The sequence below is a fragment of the Dermacentor variabilis genome, chromosome 11 (genome assembly GCF_050947875.1).
Source record: "Dermacentor variabilis isolate Ectoservices chromosome 11, ASM5094787v1, whole genome shotgun sequence".
NCBI classification, from domain to species: domain Eukaryota; kingdom Metazoa; phylum Arthropoda; class Arachnida; order Ixodida; family Ixodidae; genus Dermacentor; species Dermacentor variabilis.
Window position 1 is genome coordinate 95,117,697 of NC_134578.1, and position 20,298 is coordinate 95,137,994.

Below are 20,298 nucleotides of genomic sequence, written 5' to 3' on the forward strand. Positions count from 1 at the left end.
CTTGCATAACCAAGCAGAAAACAAGTGGAAAGCCGCTTTCAGCATAAATTGCCTTGGTAGAACGACCAAGGATGGAACACCGTGCGTTGCGTGCAAATATTTGAGAAAAGCGCTTCTGACCCGCCGGTCACGTCTCCTAAGTCGGAAGTCGCCAAAATGTGCGCCTAAGAAAACATCGCAGAAGTTGCAAGCATGCACGCGCAAGAACAAGCGCCTTACATCAAAGATAATGAAGCTCAGCGAAGATCTTAGTAAGATGAAAGCCAATAGTGATGCGACCAAAGAAGTGCTTGCCGAGAAGGTTAAGCATCTCTTATCGAAGCAGCAGCTTGCTGTTCGGCAGTGTTTTGAAGCTTCAAAAAGCAAAAGTCCACGTGGGACGATCTACGAGAAAGAGTGGATTTTGGAGTGCGTACTACCTGAAATGCGTAGCCCAAAACTTTACAAATACATGTCAAAAGCAGACAATTTTAACCCTGCAAAGTGAAACGATTATAAGGAAATACACAGCTGAATACAGGGGTGGTTACGGATTTAATGAACAAATGCTGATCGCACTAAAAAAGAAAACGGTGCCACTAGATGAACTTCACAGGCATGGAGGCATTATCAATGATGAAATGAAGCTCTCTGAGCACCTTTCAGTTACCACAGGAGGAAAAATTGAAGGTTTTGTCGACCTTGTAGCGTACACACCCAAGGATCAAAAGACCTTGCCATGCAATCATGGCCTTGCTGTAATGTTTGTGCCCCTTGTAGACAATTGGACGCAGGTGCTTTGCGTCTTTGGTAGCCACAAAAATGTCAAGGGTGAATTGCTTGGGAAAATTCGGCTTGAGGCCACAGTACTCGCAGAAAAAGCTGGGCTTCTTATCGACTATATAACCTGTGATGCAGCCTCTTGGAATAGGAAGACGTGGAGAGTCTTTAATGTAAAGGCATCAATGAAAGAAGTTATCTGCAAGAAGCAACACCCAGTCGACAGTAGTCGGTTCCTTTATTTTTTTTTTTTCTGACTTCCCTCATCTTGTCAAGAATATTCGCAACCGGCTTCTAGGCACGACTTTCAAGACAACGGATGGACAAGTGTGCATACAGTTTGTGAAGGAAGCCCTCACACTTGACGACACTGCACTTGCATTGAGGGCAATGCCTGCTATATCAAGTGCTCATGTTGCACCGAACTTTGAAAAAATGAGAGCGAGTTATGCTTTTCAGCTCTTTGGACAGGGACCTCTGCAATCATTCTCTCTTTATCAGACACAACTGGAGAGAAGCTGTGGCAGCATAGATGCTACTGCGAAATTCTTTTCAAGAATGAAGTCACTGATTGCTGTAATGACTTCTAGGTATCCAGCAGAAGCTCTAGCACCCAATTCTACCAGTGTACAAAAGATCCAAGATATGCTTGAATTTCTGAACACATGGGAGTGTCACACTGACAAGAGGCATTTTCTCAGTGACTCAACTGCAGAAGGACTAAGGGTAACACTGACAAGTACGCTCGAGCTTCTTGACTACTTGAACAAAAAAGTGGGATTAAAATATTTGCTAACTTCAAGGCATAGTCAGGATAAAGCTGAGAACCTTTTCGGTATAGTGAGACTTTCGTCAGGCTGCAACAGTCATCCAATGCCGCGGCAGTTTCTACTGACTGTTCACTGTCTTTCTTTTTACAACTTGGCACGAACCATCACGGGCAGCAATGTGGAGGATGATGTGATCAACTCTCTTCTAGAGGCAACCGACAGAGAAGAGGGTACCACTAAGGGAAAGTTTTTGGAAATAGTGAAGTTGTACACAGAGGAAAATACAGAGGTTCTGACTACATCTTTGCCAGCAGAAACTTATGAACATGTGTATCATGTGAAGAGAAGCGAGTCAAGATTAACACATTACATTTCAGGCTATGTGCATGCGTGCTACCAACCAAATGTTCTGATTGCATTGCCCACCTCTTGCTGTCAACTGAGCAAGGGCGCTTGTTGGCTGCTTCTGCCTCTGTGCAGTTCAAAGATCAGGGTGGTTTGTTGTACCCTTCAGTTGAACTTTTTACCCTTATTACACGCCTAGAGGATGTTTTCACTAGTTGTTTATCTACTAATAACGCGCACAGTGAGAGTGTAATGGATAACCTGGAGATGATTCATCTGCCAGGCCCTTGAGTATTGGTTGCAAAGCGCATGCAGAATGCTTGACACCCCATGTTGTCGGCTTTTATCACACCCGGCTCCACTTTTTTGTAAAAGGGCTGAACAAAGCCAGCGCCTCCAAGCGCAAGTCATCTAAGCACTTGAAGTTAAGCAAGCTGAATTGAATGCATATTTAACCATTAATTTGACTGGTATGCCCGCATTCCTGAATGATAGCTGCAGTTTAATTAACCTTTGTATTGTGTCTACAGCACAGTTGCTTATCTGTATTGCGAATTTTTTTAAATCCTTCAGTGGGTGTCGCTTTTTATGTATTTGTACTTATTTAACCATGGCATTGCTAAACATGTTTTTTTCTATTGTGCATTTTTGTATTAAGTTCTCAATTTTGTCATACCATGGAAAACCCCTTAATGCATTTCTAATATCACTATATATTTATGTTAGTAACTTCTGCATTGTCTTGACCTGGAACATGTTGTATATTTGTGTTGTGCATTCTAATAGTATGTGAATTCTTGGCATCCTCATGCCACGGAAGTGTGCAATAAAACTTTGAATATAGTCATTATCTGTTGCAGTTTTTTTATTTATTTCGTCTCATCTATTCATACAAGTAAACACTGCGCACGGCGTGTACCGTCATTTGCAATCGGTGCAAACAAGCATCTTTGCATCGCGGTTTTGGCCAAAATAGAGAGTAAATTTCGAACGCCAGAAAAATTTGTTTCGCTTACTGGGCGCGTCCTGGGTGCGAATGAATGAAAAGTTGCGGAAGTAGCCTTTAGAATCCACATGCCGCGTAGGCTTCGACGCGCGCCTCCCCGTAGTCGCCAATCACAGTGCCGCCGCTACTTTCACAGCCGCCATAGTCCCCCAAGGAGCACGGTCATTCCACTGCCTATTCTAGTACACTGTACCCCAAGTAAACACCACCTTCGAGGTTTACCACTTCCGTCAAGCCAAGCAAATGGAAAACGAGATACCCGATGCGTTTTAGGCCAGACTACGACAGCTTGTTAGGCACTGTGCTTTCACCGATGATGACACCGAAATCAAGAATCAAATATTGCTGTTTACAACGGCGACATGTCTATGCCAATATGCCATGCAGCATGACCTCAACTTGCGAGGAATTCTCAAACAAGGCAGGTTGTTTGAAGAGGTCGAGCACGACATCTCCGTGATTGAGCAAGAACGCCAGCAGTGTAAGAAAAACGGAGCACCCGCGTCTACACTTGCAGTAAACTCCAAACACACCTTGCGACCTCATCAGCCAAAGCACCACGGGAAAGAGCCGTCATGGACTCGTGAGCCTCCGTGCCATCAACGGGCAAACGCGGCATGCTATAACTGCGGAAAACCATGGCCTCACAGTAAGGGACGCTCCAGTTGCCCCGCTCTTGGCAAATGGTGTACTGCATGTCACAAAACTGGACACTTTGCTAGTGTGTGTCATTCAGCACACGAAGCCGTACACAGTCCTGCGGGACAGCAGCCCCGACAGTAATGAACACGTTTTCATGACCTCCTCTCACTGTCACGCAGTCACAGGATCTCCATAGGTGGACGTCAAACTTGATGGCAAGGCCGTCCATTTTGTGATTGATACTGGCGCTATCGTGTCTGTCGTTGGTTCGAAGAGCTTAAAAAATCATTTGAGCAAGGAAACGCTGTCCAAGACATCAAAGAAAGTATATGCTTATGGGGTGAATTTCCTTTACCGCTTCTTGAAAAGCTTGACGTCATGACCTACAAGGAGAGCAGCAGCCATGAAACTCTCTACGTTGCGTCTGGAGACTGCACCCCTGCTCAGTTTCTCTGCAGCTTCCCGTCTAGGACTAATCCAGATCACGTATAGTGTGGAAGAGGTGACCAACAGACTGGTTCCGAGGATGGCCTACCCAGACCTCTTCAAGGGAGTGAGCTGTCAAAAGGACTTCCAGGTGCACCTCCATGCTGACCCCAGTGTTCAACCAGTAGCCCAACCTCACAGACGCATCCCCTTCTCTATGCGAAAGCCACTGGAAAAAGAGCTTGAAAGGCTACAGTCCCTCGGCATAATCGAAGACTCAGGGACCAACCCCCTGGGTATCATCAATTGTGGCAGTACCAGAACCACAGGACCCCGAGCACATTCGAATGTGTTTTGACATACGCTGCACCAACCAAGCTACCCAGCATGAGAGATGTCACACCCACAGCGGACAAGGTAACTACCGTGCCAAAGCGGCACGGTAGTTACCATATTTACTCGCATAATAGGCAGGTAAACAGGGCAGTGTGTGAAATACTTGCGGATGTCTTACTAGTAGCGTTACAGTAGCGTACAGCAGGTATATTCAAAAAGGGTAAACAGTAGGAGCACAGTGTGAACGATAAAGAAGTACAAGGTAAAGAAACTTCTCCAACTTTGTGAGGAGTTGGGCATTGAGTTGGGCTCAACAAAAAGAAAGAATGCGATCCTTGAGGTCATAAGGACTGGGGACGTAATGGCTAAGGAAGCCGGAGAGGCCTGGGCAGATATCAATGAACGTCGGGAGCAGAGGGAGAAGGAACGTTGCAAGGAGGAAAGGAAAGAGAAGGAACGTCACGAGCACAAGCTTAAAATGAAAGAGTTGGAGACCCGAAATAGCTCGCCGGCGCCTAGTCTCACTTCTAACGGTCCCAGAATACGCGGTCAACTTCCACCCTTTGTCGTCAGAGAGGATATGGCCAAATACCTCGTGAAATTTGAGCACATGTACAAACGGAATGGCATTGAGCACAGAATCTCTGGGCACAGAATCTGTTAGCCTTGCTTCCTGGGGAGGCATCGGACGTAATAACTTGCTTATCGAAAGAGGCGTTTGAGAGCTACAGTGATGTGAAGGAAGCGCTACTGCGGAAGTACAAATTGTCGCCCGAAGCTTTCCGGCAGAGGTTCCGCTATGCAAAAAAGGGCAGGGAGTCGAATATTGACTTCGCGTTTCGTCTAAAAGTCAACCTGGTGAAATGGCTGAAGGGCGAAGAGGTTTACGACGGTCGTGACAAAATGGTCAAATGCATCGCTTTGGAGCAGTTTTACCGTTGCATTAAAAATGATGTCAGGTTCTGGCTGCAAGATACGCTAAAGGAGGTTAAGCTAAACAAGGCAGCAGAGTTAGCAGAAGAGTATTACACCCGCTGCAGCTTGGACAGCAAGGCTGTGCACGTAGAAAAAGCAGATGGGAGAGATGGTTTTTCCAGGAAGCCCGACGAACGGAACCAAATCGCGTGTCGCGAGTTTCGGGAAGACGAGTGCCTTACCAAAGAAACTGTAAGGGAAGGACAGAATGCATCTCATAATGCTAATGATGGTCCCAAGCAGTGAAACGATACGACGCGCTCTTTTTGAAAAACGGAAACCGTTAACGTGCTACACTTGCAAAAAGCACGGACACATCGCTGCGAACTGCCAAGAGAAAATTGCTTTTGCAACAATACAGGAAACTCACAAGAACAAACGACTATTCGAGCCAAATATGCAGGAAATTAAGGTAAACGGCAAGAAGTGCCGAGCACTTCGGGACTCTGCAGCAACTATGGACGTTGTCTACCCGTATTCCGTCGCCTCGAGTGGTTTTACGGGAGTGCGCTTGGATACGGCAAGTGGCCGAAGAGGAGAGCGTGTGTTTACCGATCGCAACGGTTATCATTGAAGGAGAGTTTGGGAAACTTAACACAGAAGCCGCTGTGTTTGTCGCCCTCCCGGAGCACTTTCCCTACTCCTTCTCAAATAGCTCGGAGCAGCTGCGAAGGATCAGGGCAAATCATTCTTTGCCGACGTGGCGTACATAGCCCTCAGGTGATACAAAGTGCGCCAGCTGTCGAAGGAACTTGACTTTGTGTCGGTGAGCAAACAGTGGTGCGGCACACGGACTGTTCAATGTAACTTGAGTGATGAGCAGGCACGGGAGAGGCAGAGCTCGGAGGCTGGCCTGGGCGAGCGTGTCCTAGAAGTGACTGGGAGTGACACGTGAAGTGCTAGCCGCGATATGGACACGTCGCCGCAGTTAGGAGATGTGGGCTCCACACTCACTCCGGTTTCTGCCAGCTGGCAGGAGCAGGCTGCAGTTGAAAGGGAAAAAAAGAGGGTTTCATTTTACGAGGAATCTGGCTTATTGTACCGCCGCTACACGGATAAGTAGGGTCGCAAATATGAGCAGCTTCTGATTACTTGAAAAAATCACCAAAAAAATATCACCCTCACTATGAGGCCAGACGGAATGACACCCAAAGAAAAGCATACAACAAGCAGTATGTCGACGCTCGGAGACATACGAGTAACAACCAGCTGTGTGTGGGACAAGTCTGCAAACGGGACAGGTAAAACAAGTTCTCGTCTTGCTATGACCCACACGCATACACAATCACCAAAGTCAATGGCTCCAAAATCACAGAGATGGAGTGTCGATTTGTCGCAACTTAAGTTTCTTCAAAAGAGTTCAAGTGGAACGACACCAGGAGCAGATTGACATGCCGTATCTGGACGATGCAGCTGCACCAAGTAACAATAACCTTCCAACCCCCAGCACAGCTACTCCTAGCCAAGCCATACCAGCAGCTATTAAGACCGTTTCACAGCGGTGCCCCCAACAATCCAGGCAACGACCTAGGCACCTGAAAGACTTTGTGTTGTTTCAGCAAAACAGATTCTTCCTTCCCTGAGGGGATGATTTAGTGTCCATGTATAGCATTCTTTTGAATGTAGGAAGGCAACCTGGAGTTCAGGGGGCTTCCAAGATGGCTGCAGTGCGATAGAAATAAACATGTGTGCGTTCCTGACAGAATCAGCCATAATCAGTCTTAGTGCTCAAACTACCATACGTTGCAGACATTTGTGGTGAAACACAGCTGAAGCTGTGTGGGGAAAGGATATTCTCGAGAAGAAGAGCGTCACAGGCATCGTGGCACCATGCAAAAGATGCCCGGGTGAATTGGCAAAAGACCCACTTACACATCAAAAGGCTGCTGCTGTTCCAGGTGAATTGATAAGAAAGATATTTAGAAAATGTCAAACTGTTGCTAAGCTGCAATGTATTGACGGCTGCCACAAACAGTGCCAGCGCATGCACTAGCTCAATTGCAGCTTCCATTCAAGCTTCTTCTGAGTTGTGCTGTGGCAGCTGTCACTGGAGCTTTTTAATCTGTCTACATTTGCTCTTTTCACAGCCATGCTGAAGCACTGGGGCGCTGTAAAGAAAAGGGATGTATAATTCACAGTACAGAACATCGGCCGCCTGCTGTCGGAGAAAATTCAACACGTTTTGAAGTCAAAGCACCCACTCAAACTGTAATCAGAATAAAACCTGGCAAACTGGACATTGTCTATAATGCATCTATTGATATATTGAGGCCTGTAGCCAGTTGGCTGCTGTTGCTGCCAGCCTGGCACCAACAGCTAGGCCTACGTGCCTACTGGTCCTAGAACATGCTGGGAATTGGCTAATAAACCATTAGAACTGGAACCTGTAGCATCCCAGTTGCGAGTTTTCACCTGGGTGGATTACAGATATCTTTGTTCTAAGCATACGGCATCAATGTTTATAGATCTATAAACGTTGTTCAGCGTGACTATGCGAACTAGTATTGCGGCATTAGCCCGTTTCCTCTTCTTTTTTTTTTCGAGAAAAATGATGATAACAAAATTTTTTTTTCCCCGGTTGTGTTCATTCCATTCTCTATGATGCACTCACACATATTACGGAAATTTTGTCCTCAAAAGTAGCCATCACATTCTTTTTATGCGATCCCTCTCATATATTATGGCTTTACAGGACAAAACGGCAATGCTGAAGCACATAGCTTATATATGTATCATGCTGGATCACCAACCACAGTGATCGTTGTGTTGAGCAGCGCCATCGGCCTCATGCAAGAAAGCTAGCGTAGACATATAGTGCTAGACTTGAAATGCGTGAGAATGACGCCGGTGTATCACAAATATTTGATAGCACCTGCCTCTTAGATGTTTCGTCGTTGCCATAGGTTGACCGTGCATGAGCACACGCTCTTATGTTTTAGTCCCTACGCCAAGCGATCAGAGAGTGAACAGATTTACCATGTCATGCTGGTAATACAGAAGCACCGGTTCTCTTCGTTGAATTAAAGCCGATATACGCAAAATAGTTCACAACACATAAATACGCCGCGGCTGATAATGCGCGTCACATGTTTACGCCCCCAAGAGACATTTCCGTGTACTGTATGTGCTGATGCACCAAAAGGCTTCCCTGACGACCTTATGTGAACGTGCATTGCGTAAATTTCACAAAGTCCGACCTAAAGCATCTCGAAATCGTTCCGCAGCACGCGACAGCAATACTTTCAAGCAGCGCAGCACCGAATCGCACAAGCCAGAGAGGAGAAAAGGCTCGGCGAGCGCCCTTTCCTTCTCACCCAATGAAAAGGTCTATAGTTAGAGGAGGCGTTGCCTAGGCTAATTGTGTAGAGCGCAATCGACCGCGCGCTCCCAGCTGACGAAGTCAGTGCGGCCTAGGCAACTGAACATCGCTCTGAATAATGATCCCCGATTGCACCCTTGGTTCATTTATTTATTTGCAGAAGTTTTTGACGCTGTGAAGAACTACTCACAAAGTATGGAACGCAAGAGCAGACGACATTGCGGCTGTCCTCAACTAGAGGAAAAGGCAAGGGAGGCTCGTGCAGCGAATGAAAAAGGGGCTCGTGCAGAGGTGATCGTTGGAACGCCGGCACGACTACGGCCGCACGGCCTACGGAACCCACATCTACGAGTAACGTTCACTTGACCGGGCGTCTGTCTTCGGGAAAGAGAACGCGTCGGGTCGTGGCACGGCATGAGACCTCGGAGCGGCCTGCTGCAGCCTCGAACCCGCATCTATGTGCGAGGTTTGGGAGAGCGAGCATCCGTCATCAAGAACTAGGAGCGCCTCAGACGTCGCCTTGCACGAGGCCTCAGGTCGGCCTGCTAATATCTCGGAACACGCTTCTATGCGCAAGGTTCTGGGGACCGGGCGTCCGTCATCGAAACGAGCGCCGTGGGTCGTCTTCTTGCTCGAGACTTCGGAGTGGCCTGTTCCCGTCTACGGAGCTGTGGGCCGTCCGCCTTTTCCTGCCCCGTGCTGCTGCGTCTGCTCTTCCACACCGGTCATCACTCTACCAGCGAGTGTTCCACCTCAAAGACTCAACGAGTCTCACCATGCTCCAGACTTCAACCACAACCTCGTGAACTACATTTTTTTTCCCCTGTTTCAGACAGCCTGACATGTGTGGTTCTAGTTAAAGGTATTCTTTATGTTTACGTACCGTCTAATATAATTGTCGTGTGTTTGCTAATCATGCACCGTCTCCTCCATTTTCCTCGCATTACACGCCTTGCGACGTGACGATCCTAACCATCACAGACGCATTTTCTACGTGATTTTCTATATCAAACTTTTTCGCAACCACCGTGCTGTTGGATATATCGAGGTTCGACTGTATTTACATTCCAAAACGATATTCTGATAGGCTGCCCATTGTCACCTGGTGTCACATGACATGTTCCAGTGCAAATGTTTTTCTTGTTGTAAAGCCGGTTTAACGTCAACGTATACCAATGGGAACGAAATGCACCACAAACAGAGCTCAATGGCACATATCGGCGACAAGCTTGAGGACATACTTGGAGTATGGTACAGTTTAGCTGGACTGAATATTTATAATTTCATAATAATTACAATTTATGATAAGAACTTATAATGATTTTATATTTATAGTGATTCATAATAAAAGCTTTAGTGGATAAGACCACGCAGATACAATAACATTTCTTTCGCCTAAACAAATGCATGCACACACAAATTCCAAGGGAAACGTGAATCGTATGACAGTTGAAGACAGATGAACAGACACTGCAATAAATACACGACAACCAATTTCGCATTCATGGTCAGATCTGTAAATGTTATATGCACTGGTGCACTGAAAGATTTCACTATCACATATTTTGATTGAAAGCCATGTTTAAGCCAAGATAACATCAGCACCACAGTCAATCAGAGAACAATAAATATGTGAAAAAATTGCTCAATCAACTTTGCAAATACTGTTCAAGACCTATAGCAACACTTTACCTGGTAGACATGACATTTGGTGAGTACACCACTGACTTAGGAGTGAAGCATATCGGCAGCGCAGGGAATGATCCTAGGCATAGCGTCTGGGTTTTGAATGACAGCTGTGCAATGTCTATCAAAAGTCGACCATTCAAGACAATGACACCGAGCTTGTGGTACACAACTGCTTCTGTAAAGATAACAATCGCCATAAAATGCAGCAATGCTACAAGCATACAAGGGCCAGTTGTCTGGTAGCAATACTTTGTAATCTTGAGCCTAGTAGGGAAAGAAAGTGCATACTGGGGCCAAGCCAATCCTTGTGAGGCAGTTCGTCATGCAGACGCTGATGGTACGGCCCTTCATGCCCATTATAAGACCTGTAAATACAGATACAGATAAAAGGCATACGCATCACAAGTGCACTGAACAGGAATGCAGGCCATTTCAGATACTGTGGCCAGCGTTTAACAAGCATGGTCTTAATCCCGATTATGTTATATCCATACATAACTAAATGCTATGAGCCTCAACTCTGCGACATAACTGTGACTTTATACTCCTACAATTCAGGTCTGGTGTTCTACTTGGTTTACTATTGCAGTCCAAAACCAAGAGGAAGCATAGACATGGGAGAAATGAAAAGTTGCAGCAGAACACATCTCACAATGACTGTCGACATTAATGTGGTTAGTATTCAAGTACACACTGTAATGCAGCGCTTTTATTTACAACTAGTAGTGGGTGAAGCAGTCTAACAATGCTATCGAATTCAAATTAAACTAACATTCAAGAAGACAAACAGAAACTGAAGTCTATGAATGGTTTACCCAGCAAGGGCATGTACACAAGAGCAATCTGAATTTTCACAGTACTAGCCAAAGTCATAATATCACAAACGCTCAGACTAAGTGCTACATCATCCTCTGCCATCGCAACGCAGAAATATAAATGACTGCAAATTGCTTGGATTTATCCACGAGAGATGCACAACCAGCCATTCTCAAAAGGTGTCCCAATTTCTTTCGCAGCCCTGTATGTTGAAACACAATTTGTAATGCCGAAGTCATCAATACATCTCAAACTGAAGACAAGCTTCTAAATCCGGTATTTCTATTCCGCAAATTTTAAAGGGACCGACGACCATGCTGCATGTGTTATGAGATGATGGAAACAAAAAGGCCACAACTTATAGTGGTAGAATTGAGTGTGCCGTATGTGACTTAAGTAAGAATTGTAAGTTTAAATGGGCACGGAAAGTACCAACGAGATTGCAGAGAAACCTTGGTACTTGAGATGCATGCGATGTGTTCACACTAACAAATGGTGCTGCCTTTGAGGCAAGTGGAACGGCAGACCTATGCCGAAACATGGCCACCCTAATTGCATGATGCTACAGGGTACTTTTGTACATGCACAAGTTTGCTAGCGAGTACACCAAGTTCTGTGGCCTCTCAATACAAAATGACTAATTGTACCATAGATGGGTGCTGGTACTACATGAACAGCCACTACTGGTGTAAAAGCGTCATTTGCTTTTAAAAACTTGGCTTGGTGACCAAAGATTGAAAAATTTTCCAATCAGTTTTCCACATTACCACTGTGCGATTGGTGACTGACCAGCAAGGTTCTTGCTGCATTAAAAAAATGGGAGTATCATAAAAATTAGATGTCGGTCCCTTTAAAAACTGTCACATGGGACACACAAATTCGTGCATATTTCCAACTGAAAAGCAGTCAGTACTGAGTACTGATGTTTTTATTGGACTGGTGATAATGGCATGGTAGAATCATTGCTTCTAATAGTCATTAAAGCTAAAGCTAGCTGCATGTAACAATGCCAGTCATTACAATATTTGTACTCAACTTATGTTAAAGATTTCTGCCAGGTTATTTATTCTCATATTGTAAAGTTTCGAACATCTGCTAGTTTTTTCAATCCTAATAAATACGGTTTCCAGAAAGGCATGTCCTGCGAGACTCAACTAGCTTTCTTTGTTAATGACATAAGCTCATATCTTAATCAAAAAGCACCTACAGATGTCCTCTTTCTAGATTTCCAAAAGGTGCTCGACAAGGTTCTTCATGAACCCCCCACACTCTTCCTAAAGCTATCGCATCTCAATCGTAACCTTTTCATTCTCCAACGACTATGCAGCTTTCTAACTGCCAACAGTTCGTTTATGCTAACCAATGTTCATCTCATTTATCACCCGTTATCTCCGGTGTGCCACAAGGCACTGTCCTGGGGCCACTACTGTTCTTAATATACATTAACGACTTACCAAGCGGTTGTGCGGCAATATGTTTACTTGCTGATATTGTTTATTTGTTTATCTTTTGTTTCTGTGTTTTTGCTTTTTTTTATAAGAATGATCTATTATCCTATTACTAACAATGCTGATTCTCGTGCTTCCCAGTCCGACCTTAACATCATTGAAACCTAGTGTAATAATTGGCCAAAGTCTCTCAACGTCAAAAAACATTCCTATTTACTTTTCATCGCTGCTAACCATTTGTTCCAGCTAGACACGTTACTGCTGGTTCATAGATACGTGCCGTCACTTCTTATAAGTACTTGGGTGTTACAGTGTCCAGCAACCTCAGCAACACATTTGCAGCTTTAGCAATGATGCCAATCGTGTTCTATGCTACCTGTGCTGTAATCTATGCCTTGTTTCCCCTTCAGTAAAACTACTAGCATATTTAACGCTTGTTTAACCCAAACTGGAATACAGATGCTCAGTGTGGGACCCACACCAATCTGACCTGGCAACAGCACTGGAATCTATACAGAATCGTACAGCAAGGTTTATTCACTCCGACTACTCTTACCACTCTAGCGTCACTAAACTTAAGTCCTGTCTGAACCTTCCAACCCTCCAGCACTGACACAAAACACCAAGGCTATGTCTCTTTGATAAGGTATTATCATTCGCTTCCCCAGACTGACATAACGCCTGCACATCGCATTTCATGTCACAATAGCCATTCAAAGGCTATTTGCACCCCTCCAGCTCGCACCACTGCTCATCTTAACTCTTTCTGCCTTCAAACAGCGAAAGACTGGAATCGTTTACCTGCTGAAGTGGTGCACCATTCCAGTCATTCAATGTTTAAGGCATTCATAAAAAATACAACCTGCTAGATATTCCCACCCCTAATGGGGAAACCCCCCCCTTGAGGTATCACCAAAAAATATAACAAATAAATTTATATTGGGTATTTTCCACACATACCTTTGGCAACATGCCAGCTGTCTAGCTCATGGTTGACATCATTCTCATGGTCACGCAGGTATTTGCTGATCCCTAGATGTCGGTCAGTCGTTAGTGAGGCAACCTTCAGATCAATGTGCTTCAGATAAGCAAAGCCCTTCATCAAGCCTGCTGGTTCCATGTGTGGGCTTGTTTTCACATCTGTTGACTAACATGCCACAACGTAACCCGCTTCAGTATTCTCAAAGCAACAGACCACATAGCATGAAATGTCATAGAACTCATACATAATCATCTCTTACCTCTCCAACCTGCACATGCACAAAGCGGATTATCATTGTCGTCTCATCGTCCATCAAGATTTAGGTCAGGTACTTGGCTGAATGCCCAGGCGAATAATGCCTCCCTTCTCCAAGCAGACAAAGGTCCCGGCCTTGTTATGCTTTAATAAGGGCAACCTCTTCTGTTGTCCAAACCTGCACACGTGACAATATCATTCCTGCCTTGCCTGGGAACATATTTTGTTACCTTCTTTAAGGCTGGCAGGAGACAGCCCTTTTGGTTAGACATCATAGGCTGTCTTTGAGAAAACCTGAATGTTTGATAATTCTAGGAGGCGCAGTACTTTGCTTGTGCTAGCGCAACTGCATAAGATGGCCCTCACAAAGCAGGATGTTACCCGCTGCCATGCCATTGGTGGAGGGTTGACTGCGCCATAAAATTTTGCGGTCAAGTTCGCACACAGCAGTTACAGCTCGCATTGTCTCGTGAATGTGCACTGAAATCTTGCATTCTCTCACCACGCACACTGCAAGCCTAGAAAAGCTGCGATAGACAACTTTTGAATGCCATGTATTTTCTCTCATACTGCAGTGTGGGTCGCAAGTCATTGACAAAAACAGTCATTTCGTGAATCTAATGCTGCTACCAAATCAGCAATGCACTTACACTTCCATGCTGCTGTCCGATGCTGGCAGGCAGCTGTGGTCATTTAAGTCCACGATAGGGCTGGCTTCTACAGAGTCATCCAAGATTTCGTACGCGTCACTTTTCTGTTGTTGTGGGCAGTAAAGCTATACAATTTTGCATCACCTCCTTTGCCACACCAAAAGCTCTGTTTGGGTGGCAAAATCTCTTTTTTCGGGTGATACAAGCAGGTTGGCCTGGGTGCCTGAAATCAGGAAAACGTATTTGTAATATTTTCAATGGCTACATTACATGAGGATGCTTGGAATAAAAAAGGAGCAGAAAAGAAAAAGGAATCGCAGATGTCCAGATGTCAGCAAAGACAAACGTGTTAAGTAGATGTTTTCCGCATCGCAACTCACTTGCAGGGACAAATCTTGGAGCAAACAACCTAGACGCATAAGCGTGTTCCTCATGTGGCTCACTCTGAAAGCAAACAGAAATACGAGACTGTTTATATGCCACTTAGTGAAGCATGCCGAAGTTTCTTCTCTACTCGAGTGATTAGAAATGCACAGGCTCAAATTTAGAAATGTGTTATTTCTTCATTGTTTCACGACTTACCAGCACAGGAGCATTGATTGCAGTACTGATCATTCTGCTATCCTCTGTGTTTGTTGCCACTTCACTGGTTGAAATGTGCTGCTGCTCTGATGCACCATTATATGGAGCCTGCACGGTGCAGTACTATGCCTAGTACACCCAATGCCATTAACAACATGCTCAGCTATAACTGGTAATCACGGAAAGGTGACTAAACCATTAAGACTATGCACCAAAGGAACTACTCATCTGACTGCCCTTTCCTGGGCCTATGATGACTTGCAATATTCAGAAGCAACATACTAACAACCATGGCACTGCTGAACTGATGAGTGTGATAGAGCTGCACCAATGGCTTAGAATGGTTTTAGGTGCAAAATAAGACACTGACAGGCGCACACTCGCAAGTGGTATTGATTTCACCCGATGCTTCGCTTCACATGCCCTCAGACATGTGCACAAGAATGTAAACAAATGAGTTTACACGAGATACCAGGCTTAATCACATCTTATCAGCAAGAAAACTAAACTCATTCTTGTAAAGCAACAATGCTGGAACCCTGATATGCTGGTCTCCAAATTTTCTTATATACCTAGCCTCTGCTAGTTCCCGTGCCACCGCATCTCTTCTTTTCTGTAATATGTATGTGTTTTCCAGCAGAGGCTCACGCATGCACACTTTGCAAAGGTATGGCAAACGTGAGCCTGTCCCATTTCCGACTGATAATGTGTGCTCTCGCAAGTGATCTCTCGTACATCAAACACTTTGGCCGAGGCATACCCAGCAACAGCTTACAAGAATCTTATAAACCCTGGCCAAACATTTCAAAAACACTTTGCGTGCTTCTTGATACACTCAGCACTTTTTAAAGATGACAGACAAATGCAAAAAAAGTTTCTGAGGAGCCGAAAACATTACCAGAACAGCATACCTAGAAGCCACATTCTTTAATTAATGAGGCACTCTGCGTACATACGGAATGACAACAGTATGCGCTTTCTTTTTCCTTTCTTTCGAAGCATTGCTAGGCGGCTCAAGCCGAAATTTCTTCAACAAAGCTTCGCCCACCCAAGCTAACAAAAAAGTTCAGAAGCCTGCCGATACAGGCCTAGAATTCTGCAAGTTGAAGTTTTCCTGAATGATGTAGGGACAAGACCTAGTTCATGCCAACTGTAAGCTTGTACTGGCAATAGCTCTTTCGACTGTTTTGGAAGAGGTGGAATGAAACAGCAAGAACAAACATGGTTTCCACGAAGCATGAGATGAAGATCTAAAAATTGCAGCTTGTCAATATAAGGAAGCTCATGGGTAAACTTGAGCCCTTCTCCAAGTACTTTAAGGGTGTCTAATATGTCCATGTGCACGTACTGTCCTGTGGCTTGTTCAAAACAATAAAAAAATCATCAGCATACCGAAACACCTGCAAAATCTTGTCCTTTAACAAAGCCTGAGATGCTGTTAGGTGCATTGTCAGCGAAAACAACTTACGGCAGTTATTTGTCAGTCGGTATCTGTTGAAGCACTTTAATAGGCTGGTATTGGACGACCAGTTCTTAGTAAAAGAATTCCTGTGACATAACTGCGTTCCTTCAGGGCAATTACTCTGTTGTGTATAATTTTTCAATTGATGCTGAAGACCTTATTTTACACAACAAAGGGAGTTATTTATAGCTGTGCAGTTTTGTATTGAAAGAAATAGGGATGTGTCTTTCCAGAACAATGCTGAAGTTCCGGTAGAAAGTTTTCTAGCACTTCTGAAATCTTATTTTTGGGCAATGTTCATTTTCTTTTTTATGAGTTTTTTGTGCAGAAGAATGGCATATGTATAAGGGACATGTGTCGCACCTGTGTTATGCAACATTTTCCTTGCAAAAATTCACAACCACCTGGAAACTGCTTTGTTAAACGACAAGGTTATGCAGGTGTTTAGGTATGTAGACAATATTTTTATGTATGTAGACAACTCATTTATTTTGAAGAAGCAAGGGGACAGGGCCTACACTGAGCGTGTTCCAGGCCTTTTAGACAACATTAAAGTTTTTGGACAAGGGTGCAAGTTTACACATGAGCTTCCTGTTATCGACAAGCTTCAATTTTCAGATCATCTCACGCTTCGTGAAAACCATGTGTATTGGATGTATGGCCCGTGCACAGAAAGAATTCTTGCTGTTTCATTCCGCCCCTTTGAAAACAGTAAAAACTGCTTTTGTAAGTACAAACTTACAGTTGGCACGAACTAGGTAGGTCTTGTCCCCATGTTATTCAGGAAAGCTTCAATTTGTAGATTTCTAGGCCTGTATCGGCGGGCTTCCCAACATTTCTGTTATCTTCGGTGGACAAAGCTTTGTTGAAGAAATTTCGACACAAGCCCAACAATGCTTCAGAATAAAGCGAAAAGAAAATGCATCTTGTTGACATTCTGTATGTATACAGCGGGCTCATCTGTTAAAGAATGTGGCCCCTACGTATGTTCTTCTGGTAACATTTTTGCCTCCTCAGAAACTTTTTTCCATTTGCATTCGCCTGTCATCCATAAAAAGTGCCAAATGTGTGAAGAAGCATGCAAAGTGTCTTTAGAAATGTTCAGCCAGGGTTGCTTATAAGATTCCTTTAAGCTGCGGCAACGTGTACATCGACCACACTGGCTGTTGTTTGAATGATCACTTGCGAGAACACGCATTATCAATCAGAAATGGGATAGGCTCGCATTTTCCGTACCATTGCAAAGTGTGCACGTGTGAGCCTTTGCTGGAAAACACATGCATATTATGGAAAAGAAGAGATATGGTGGCACGGGAACTAGCAGAGGTTATGTATATAAGAAAATTTGGCGACCAGCGTATTAGCATTCCGTCGTCGTTTCTTTACAAGAATGCACTTAGTTTTCTTGCTGATAGGATCTGATTGAGCTTGGTATTTATCTCGTGTAAACTCATTTGTTTACGTTTTTGTGCACATGTCTGGGGGTATATGAAGCGAAGCATCACGTAAAATAAAAATCAGTTACGAGTGTGTGCCTGTTCATGTCTATTCCCTTGTCCGTGTCTAACTTTGCACCTAAAACCATTTCTAGCCATGTACCGATTAGCCTGACAGCAGACGTTACTAAACCATAATGCTTAATTTTGTAATACTTTCTGCACTTACCAGCTCAGAAGCTTCAGTAGCACAACTAGTTGTGCTGACCTCTGCATATGCCCCCACTTCAGCTGTGGCAATGCTGCCCACGAACACATCACGGTGAAACTGCACAGTTCAATCATGCACATCCAATGTCACTGACAAACATATTGCTAACAGTGGTTAACACACGTGACTAAATCATTGGACATTCCATGCTAAATCAACACACATTTGGCCCTTTTCTGTACTTGAAAATGTGTTGGTTGTGTAAAGGTGGCACAGTACTAGGAAGCGATGGGGGTGACGGCTTCTGTGCCAAGGCTACACATGAATCACACTCAAGTTCAGTAATAGTCTCCTACCTAGTTTGACCACCAACTTTGAGCATCTAGCGTTTTCATGTGTACTGAATTCTTACCGTGTTGAATTTGACCGCGACCAAAACACATTCGCACCACACGCATGAACTTTAATATTGTTATTTTACTCCATAATCGACGCACAACTTAGCAGTTTGGTGCTGTGCCTCGCAGCCGACGATCAGCACTACTACGGCAGTCCTAGTATGCAGTTCTGCACGAAATCGCGACGCATCACTGCGGTGCGAACGTCTGTCGGCCTGCTTCAGCTGCCTCTCAGATCAAATATGTTATACTGGAATCATGCTTCCGATTTGCTAACGAACCAAGTGGTACAGCCATCCAAAGACACAGACGCAAGCGGGTCGCTCTGCTTCAGCAAGTTAATGAAAATCAAACAACAGAAAACTCCCCACCGTGAGTCCGTCGGTGCACACGAACGTAAACGGCACGCCTGGGCTTGGGAGCCGTCCTCGTACCGTGCGCTTCCTGGTACGCACGAAGAGAGATGGCACAGCTGTCCTTTTAAGACGTCTTCGCTTATAATGCTTCGACAACGGCAGGTAGTCCGAGGCACAGAAGTGCGCAGAGCAGACCCGAGCATAAGGCGGCAACGAGCGACCAGTAGCCTCTTCCCATAGCTTTTTCCTGTTTGCGTCGACGGGTAGCAAGTGGTACGATATGCCAGTAGTACTCATACTGTAGTGCTGGCACCCATCTACGGCACAACGCGTCGAGGGCATGTTGTACCACATGGAGATCCCAAAATTCTGGGTACTTACGAACTCTGGCTATACTCGCGCGTAAAACTGCATGTGCACCGGATGGATGAATTGATAAGGCTGAAGCTGAACACATAGCCTCCTATATAAAGAATACAGGAGGCTATGGCTGAGCATGGCTGAGCCCTTTAAATCGGGCGGTGGCACACGCCACCTAGCCGTGACAAATGTGGGGCGCAGAGAAAAAAACTGGAGGCTTTTGCTCCTTGAATATAGGTGTATATGTGTGTTCTGTGAAAGGACATTAAAATTAGAATTCCTACATAAATCCCGAACAGCGTGCTGGACTCTATTACTTATGGTCTTGCAAAATATGGCTGCACTGCTGGGATGGAGACTCAGGGCAGGCAACTGAGTACCGCTAACCATAGAGTTTCCTACAAAATTACTAGAGGGAACTCTGGCGCTGCAGTCGTTGTCCTACCATGGGAATGATGGGAAGTACATGGATTTGTCTGATCTTCGTGCTTGTGGATTCAAACGTTCTTGTGGCTTTGTATATTACGCTATATAAATCTTATTGTCGTATATTTCAGCGCAATCTATATTCTTCGAAGTGTAGAAGACGCCGGAGAACGCGTACAATTGCTATTAATTGCAATGATTGAGCTTGTTTATGTGCCCAAATCGAAACGCACCAAGCGTCTCAAAGCACTGGCATGCCCGCGATAAATTCATAAGTGCGTTTCATTCGCTTGTCGATACATGCATCCGTGGCTTAATGGTTTCAATATCAGGCTTCTGTACTAGAGTCCCTGTGTTCGAATCCTGCAGTCGGGCAATTTTAATGATGTTTATTTAATTATTTATTACGCAATAAACTGTTGAAAATGACGAGTTTACTAAGTCACAAAGCCGTTTGAAGCCAAAAAGGACGAAGTTTAGGCAAATCCATGTACTTCCCATAATTCCCATGCTGGGACAACCGCTCCCATTGTAGCTCACGTAGACACTAGCGCCAGAGTTCCCTCTAGTAATTTTGTAGGAAACTCTATGCCGCTAACAATGCAAAATGAGGAAGCTAATAAAAAAAAATTACACGTGTGCTTAAGTG

The 20,298-nt window shown here is 44.7% G+C and overlaps 1 protein-coding gene across 3 annotated transcripts in view; it reads right to left on the bottom strand.

The window, feature by feature from the left end:
* The window catches only part of LOC142563880 (uncharacterized), a 37,472-nt gene extending 17,865 nt beyond the window's left edge, over nucleotides 1-19,607 (bottom strand). The window contains exons 1-6 of one of the 3 annotated variants that reach the window (XM_075674559.1): nucleotides 18,879-19,607; nucleotides 18,128-18,226; nucleotides 15,001-15,108; nucleotides 14,799-14,862; nucleotides 14,419-14,641; nucleotides 13,601-13,678 (exon numbers count right to left, since the gene is read on the bottom strand). In XM_075674559.1, the coding sequence (XP_075530674.1) occupies nucleotides 14,559-14,641; nucleotides 14,799-14,862; nucleotides 15,001-15,108; nucleotides 18,128-18,226; nucleotides 18,879-19,217 (693 nt within the window). In that variant the 5' untranslated portion in view covers nucleotides 19,218-19,607 and the 3' untranslated portion in view covers nucleotides 13,601-13,678; nucleotides 14,419-14,558. Of the gene's footprint in view, nucleotides 1-10,555; nucleotides 10,633-13,491; nucleotides 13,679-13,772; nucleotides 13,947-14,418; nucleotides 14,642-14,798; nucleotides 14,863-15,000; nucleotides 15,109-18,127; nucleotides 18,227-18,878 lie in introns of those variants that run through there. The other 2 variants (XM_075674561.1, XM_075674562.1) reach the window with 2 other exon arrangements.
* Nucleotides 19,608-20,298: the final 691 nt, after the last annotated feature.